This window comes from Aquarana catesbeiana, linkage group LG03 (genome assembly GCF_042186555.1).
Source record: "Aquarana catesbeiana isolate 2022-GZ linkage group LG03, ASM4218655v1, whole genome shotgun sequence".
In the NCBI taxonomy this organism is placed as follows: domain Eukaryota; kingdom Metazoa; phylum Chordata; class Amphibia; order Anura; family Ranidae; genus Aquarana; species Aquarana catesbeiana.
Genome location: NC_133326.1, coordinates 25,872,193 through 25,878,878, shown reverse-complemented (window position 1 = coordinate 25,878,878; position 6,686 = coordinate 25,872,193). Strand labels below are relative to the sequence as shown.

The window sequence follows — 6,686 nt, the reverse complement described above, 5'->3', positions numbered from 1 at the left end:
CTTTTTATTATTTATTTTAATTTTATTCAATTTTTAATTTTATTTTTATTGCAAAGGAGGGGGGGGGATTTTGTGACAGGCCTACCACCACCACCACCACCACCACCACCACATGTCCTAATCAGATAATGACATTGTTTATTACACTTTTTTCACAGATGCCTGTGGTCTGTCTGATGTGGCTCATGTGGAAAGTTTGCAGGAGAAATCGCAATGTGCATTGGAAGAGTATGTTAGAAGCCAATATCCCAACCAACCAACCAGATTTGGCAAACTTTTACTCCGTCTACCTTCTCTCCGCACTGTGTCCTCTTCTGTCATAGAGCAATTGTTTTTCGTCCGTTTGGTAGGTAAAACCCCTATAGAAACCCTCATTAGAGATATGTTACTCTCTGGAAGCAGTTTCAATTGGCCCTATATGTCCATACAATAAGTACTGAATAGGGGAAAATGGAGGGCAAAACAAAAAAAAACAAAAAGACTTTTTTGGGGGTCGTTTGCTTAAAGTTTTCTTCTACTAAGGCTGTTACAAGTTTACTTACAGAAGAGGGGAAAAAAATTATTGGACTGTGAATTAAAAAAAAAAAAAAGACTATGATGAACTCTTACACATAATGCATTTAAAACTGTCTCGTTCAGAACAACTTGCTACTTTTTTTTTTTTGTAAAAAAAAAAAATATCAAAAACAAAAAACAGGAAATTTTAGTTTTTTTTTTTTTTTTTTTTTTTTGGTAAAATATCGCTTAAAAAGTGCATTTATGGAATTGTGGAGGAAATTAGCAAGAAAGAAAGTTCTTTTTTTTCCAAATTTTAAATTGTCCTGTGTCTATGTATCTATAGCTGTTTTCTTTCCTTTTTTGTATTTTCCTGGTTCCAAACCAGTTTACTCTGTGGTTCTATTCAAGTTTTTTTTATATATATATATATTCTTGACTTAAGAAAGAGAAAAACTGTATCCTTAAAATTATATGTTCTGTAAGAATTAAAACAAAGTCCATGAAAGTATCATAGGAAAAAAATGGAACTTAAATGTTGAAAAGGAACTTAAGTTGGAAGCGCACTTATAAGTGATGAGCCTAATTTAATTATTGAACGCCAGATCTGTAATTATATCCCCATTTGAACCACATAAGTCTCTTCACTACACAGATTTTTTTTTTAATATTATTATAATTATTATTATTTTATTTTCACAAATAAACTGTGGGGTTGAAGTGAAAGGGACGCTGTATATTAAGACAGCAATTTAGCTAAGTACAGTTTTTTTTTTTTTTGGAGGGAGGAGGGGGCAGTTGTGTTCTTTGCAGTATTCTCCAAATGTTCTGAAGCTCCTATAACTGTTTGTATATTTGCAAATCCCTTTGTATTATAATTGTTGATATTTCCATTTTTTTTAAAGAGGAAAAGATACAATTCAAATCAGCATGTCAGATAACACTGTTGGCACTTATAAATAATGTGATTGATTCGGTATCTAGATTTTACAGTTTTGTGTTAAAAACTGAAGGTTTAAATTTTTGTTTTGTTTTGTTTTTTTTTTTTATTTTTTTTTTAAGTGCAACTTTTTTTTCTGTATACTGTAAAAGTTATAATAACTGAACTGTTTGGTCAAGTCTTTGTGTGTTATATTCCAAGAAAAAAATGAAAGTATTCAGAAATTAAACTATTATTTGATATCTGAAAACCCTTTGGCTGTGACAAGTGTCTTAAAAAAAAAATGACCCTCGCTGCATATTGTTTTATTGAGAGGGGATTTAACCTATTCTGCGTTGGGGACCCATGTTATGGAGTGTCTGCCTTGCAGAAGGGGTTAAAGTGACTGTGTGTCCTGTTTGTCCAAACGTGTAGCAGTGTATTTGCATGCCTAATTCGACAGGAAACGCTTAAACCAATGGTTTATCTTTGGTTTAAGAGGTGCTGTACAATATTGCAACCCATTCTTAGTAACCTAATCCCCCTGTTTAATTAAAAATGGATTTCCAAGGAAAAAAAAAGGCCCGTACTTTTAAGTGCCTGCAGAGCTATTTTAGCGAAATATGTTGTTAAACTTATCCAAAAAAAAGGAAAAAAAAAAAAAAAGAGAGAAAGAAAAAGGTCGTCTGCATCTATTTTATGAACGTGAAAAATAAAGAACTATTTTGTAAATATCTGGTATACACGCACAGGATATTTGAGACAGATTTGTATATACAGCTCAGTTGCTTTATATTGAGTTTTTGTTATTATTATCATTTCTTTTTTTTTTTTATCTCGTGGTTCTACAATATTTTTCTTGGTGGCCATTGATCATTGGGGGTTGACTTAGCTTAGAGAGCTGATGGTCTTTTTAATAGTCTATTTTAAAAATGAGGTAACATCCCCTTTTGGTATGCCAGGGTGGTATAAAAAAAGAAGAGATAATATGACTGAGCGTAATTTTTTATTTTTATTTTTCCTAGTCGGTCTATGATAATCCAGGTGCCAATGTGCCAATGGATTAAACAGCCCAAATTGCTTCACTAGATTAGGGAGGTATGCTGGGACATGTAGTGCTTTGTCAGCTGGAAAGTTGCAGATGCCCCCCCCTTTGCCCTCCCCCCTTAGACTGTGCACCCATCACCTTATATGCCTCCTGTCCATTATAAGACTTTCTTCTTAGACATCTATGACTGTGGGCTAATATTTTGTACCAAAAAAAACAAAAAACGTTCCATATTTTCAATATACGGAAAGGTCACTTTAATTTATTGTAAATGCACGCCTGGACTATGGACTCTTTGATTGATTGGGATTGATGATGGCGTTTAATATGCACTCATGTATGTATAAACACACATCCTACACATACATATGCATCCATAGACACACATACACTCTGGGAGACGAGAGTGAGCTGAGAATTACATTTGCAGAGTATTGCTGACCTCTAGGTTTAGGTTCCTCTATTGCAAGTCATTTTTTTGTGAGTGTATGAAGTTTTTTTGTATTCAAAGTAAAGAGAAAAAAAAAGAAAAGAAAAAAAAAAAGAACAATTCGCAGAATCTCGTTTTTGTGTTAGCTTGTTGTAAAACATGTGTTGTAAATTGTCATTGATATTAAATTATAATTTATGAATTTGAAAATCAAAAAACCCAGTCCCTGTCCTTATTATATGTGTGCAGAATGCAACAGTATCTGGTGGGAGTGTTTTTTTTTCTTTTTTCTTTTTTTTCTTTTAATTAATCTATAGGTGGATGTGATGATGGTTAAAAAAAAAAAAAAAAACAGAATTTAAAAAGAAGAGAGAAAGATTGCGTTTGGATGAATGTTTGGATTTAAAGACTCGTGCTTAGGTTTAAGGTTTTTTTTTTTTTTTTAGCATGCAAGTTTTCCTAGAACAAAAGCATCTGAAAAAATAAAAGGACAAAAGGGGGGAAGGGGGGTGATTTAGGAGCAAGTTGTGTGAGCTGTTAACCCTTTGGAGGCATTCAGGGGCTGCCTTGGCATGGGGATGGGTGAGCAAGGGTTAACTCCTAATTGAAACACTGTATATAAGTGTTTTTATTTATTATTTTTCTGGCTGCTCAGAGAATGCTTTATTTCTTTCCAATGCTGGTGTGTTAGCCAAACACGATCTCAAACAATAAAAAAATAATACAAAATAATAAAATTTAAAAAAAAACACACACACACAGAAGAGATCTTTGATTCACACCATCTTTATTGCACGTCTAACATAGGCATGCCAGGGAGGGGAAAAGGGGATCTCTTCTGTTAAGTCTGATCTATAGTGGATTAGAGTAAGTGTGTGTGTGATCTGCTGTGCAGTTTTTGCAGACGATCCTCAGTGATCACTCAGCCAAGCCTCCTTTTCCTTTCTGTTATCAAGGCTCAGAGCTTGTGTTTACTCTATAGAGGAATTTTAGGGGGTGTTTTTAGTGAGAAACCAAGCGTGTGAAAGTATGCCTTTAAAGCTTTGCTGGTGACTTGGTGTCCTATTAGCTGAGCCAACATGGCGTCTCTCAGTGCAATACAAGCCTAGTAATACAAAACACATGAGACAAGACAGGCAGGAGGACCCTACGTCTACTAGCCCCAGCCTCAGCAGCAGCAGCAGGCAGGCAGGCAGGCAGCATAAAACAACACTGTGCAACTGCTGAGACCACCAGAAAAAAAACCCACAGTATTCTCATCACACACTGCCATTGTCTCCTATCACATGGCCACTAAATACAAAAATAAGCCCCTAGATGCCCATCAGGATGGTGCATGGTAGTCCTGAGATCGTGTGAGCTTGAGAATTGCATAAGCCAAATTCACACCACCCTGCTTGGGGGTTTGATTTTTACTAAAAGCAAAGATGTAGTTGACTTTGCAAGGGAGGTTGCACTTTGCAAGGGAGGTTTCACTTTGCAAGGGAGGTTGCACTTTGCATTGGAATTTGCTCCAGAGCTTAAAGACTCTACTGAATTTAGATTTACATTCAACCATGTAGGATAAGGGCCTTTAAGTGTTTAGGTTTGCCTCATATTATATGGTTTTGGTAAACCTAAAGGGAAACTGAATAAGAAAATTGTATAATATATGATCAGCCTTACAAGCATGTGCAAAAAAGATGCATTTTTTTTAATGATTCTTACTTTATAAGGTGAAACTTTATCCCATCCACCGAGCTCTGGGGGCAAATCTCCCTTTGCAATATGCAACTTCTCTTGCAAAGGTGCCAACCCCAGAGTTCTCATCACACACTTCCAACCGTTGCATGTCATTGCCCCCTATTGCATGGTCTACCAAATACAAAATAAGCCCCCAGCTGGGTGCACAGTAGTCGTGAGAATGTATGTGCTTGAGAAATAAGCCACATTCACACCATTCTGCTTGAGGTTGATTTACTAAAAGCAAAGAGGCAGTGGGCTTGCCCTTTGCAAGGGAATTTACTGCAGAGCTAAAGAATGAGCTGAAACTCTACTAACCTATAATCATGTACAATCAAAATATGTTTTTATTTTTTATTTTTATTCTTTTATTTAATTGCAAAGTGAAATGTCATCCTGTTCACCAAGCTCGGGGGGAAAATCTACCTTTGTAATGTGCAGCTTCACCTGCAAAGGTGTCAACCCCAGAATTTCTATCACACACTTCCAACGGTTGCATGTCATTGTCCCCTATCACATGGCCACCAAATGCAAAAAAAAGCCCCCAGCTGCCCCTCAGGATGGTGCATAGTAGTCGTGAAATCGTATGTGCTTGAGAAATAAGCCAAATTCATACCACCCTACTTGGGGTTGATTTACTAAAAGCAAATGGGCAGTGGACTTGCCCTTTGCAAGGGAATTTACTGCAGAACTTAAAGAATGAGATGAAATTCTACTAACACGTACAAGCAAAATATGCTACTTTTTTTTAATTTTTATTATTTTATTTAATTGCAAAGTGAAACCCATTCACCAAGTTCTAGGGCAAATTCCCCTTTGCAATGTGCAACTTCTCTTGCAAAGGTGATACCAACCCCTGAGTCCTCATCACACACTTCCAATGGTTGCATGCTATTGTCCCCTATCACATGGTCGCTTAATACAAAATAGATTTATAGCTGCCATAGTAGCTGTAAGCTCCTGTGTGCTTGTGAAACACATAAGGCAAATTTCACACCACCCTGCTAAAACTTATTTAGGAAGCCCATGGCACACTCAGTGAACTTTGGATGCTTCAAGTAGAATGCAACACACATCTTATATCTGTCACTCCACTGTCTAAACAGTTTACAGCTGCCTGTTTAACCCTTTGGGTGCTGGATGATGAATTCACTTTGCAAAAATGTAAAAAAATAACTAAATAAATATGATGAGCTTAACCCGTGGGCAACACACTGCTGCCTGTTTAACCCTTTGGGTGCTGGATGATGAATTCATTTTGCAAAAATGTAAAAAAAATAAAAATAAATATGATGAGCTTAACCTGTGGGCAACACACTGCTGCCTGTTTAACCCTTTGGGTGTTGGTCAATGAATGTACTCTGCAAACATAACATTAAAAAAAAATGATGAGCTTAACACACTATGATCGGTGCTGCCCCTAAAACCAAATCAAGAAAAATTCCTTGGTAATTGCAAAACCACAAATGTAAAAGTTGTTAATTAGGAGGTAGATAGGATATTTATGAAGGAGAGTACAATGCCCAAAACAAAACCTGACTTTCCTGCAGGTAGTAGAATGCTTTAGATATTGCTGCTATAAATTCTTGTCTTCTAGCTATAGAGCATATTATTGGGAAGGGCATAAGGGCCCAATGGGAGACAAAAGGGGGTGACATAAAGTGTTGGGCCCATATCCCCCCCCCCCCCCCACCAAGGACAAACAGGAGTGGGCTGCAAGGAGAGATCACACTCCAAGCAGAGACTCCATTAAGTAAAACACACAGCTTCCTCACCTGTTGGAGAAGTTATAAATCTTATCATGTCTTTGATAAGGCAATGAGAACAGCCCAAGTAGTTTCTACCTTTACCTTTACAGTTCCATTAAAAAAGATGAGTGTTACATTATTGCACTTGCACAATAAAAGCAACGAGTTATCTTAACCTCGATAAGCTATCATGATGCCACTGAATTGGCAATAGCAGGCAATAATTAATATTGTGATATATAAAGATACCTTGATTAACTGTCAGAATTATTTGTAAGGAGAAACAAAAATTAACGAATGTCCCAAGGAGTTGGAGGTCTCTGT

The 6,686-nt window shown here is 36.5% G+C and overlaps 1 protein-coding gene across 3 annotated transcripts in view; it reads left to right on the top strand.

Moving 5' to 3' along the window:
- The window catches only part of NR2F2 (nuclear receptor subfamily 2 group F member 2), an 18,604-nt gene extending 15,598 nt beyond the window's left edge, over window positions 1-3,006 (top strand). For all 3 annotated transcript variants that reach the window (XM_073618401.1, XM_073618399.1, XM_073618398.1), the window contains exon 3: window positions 159-3,006. In XM_073618401.1, coding sequence (XP_073474502.1) covers window positions 159-433 — 275 coding nt within the window. In that variant the 3' untranslated portion in view covers window positions 434-3,006. The remainder of the gene's footprint in view (window positions 1-158) is intronic.
- Window positions 3,007-6,686: the final 3,680 nt, after the last annotated feature.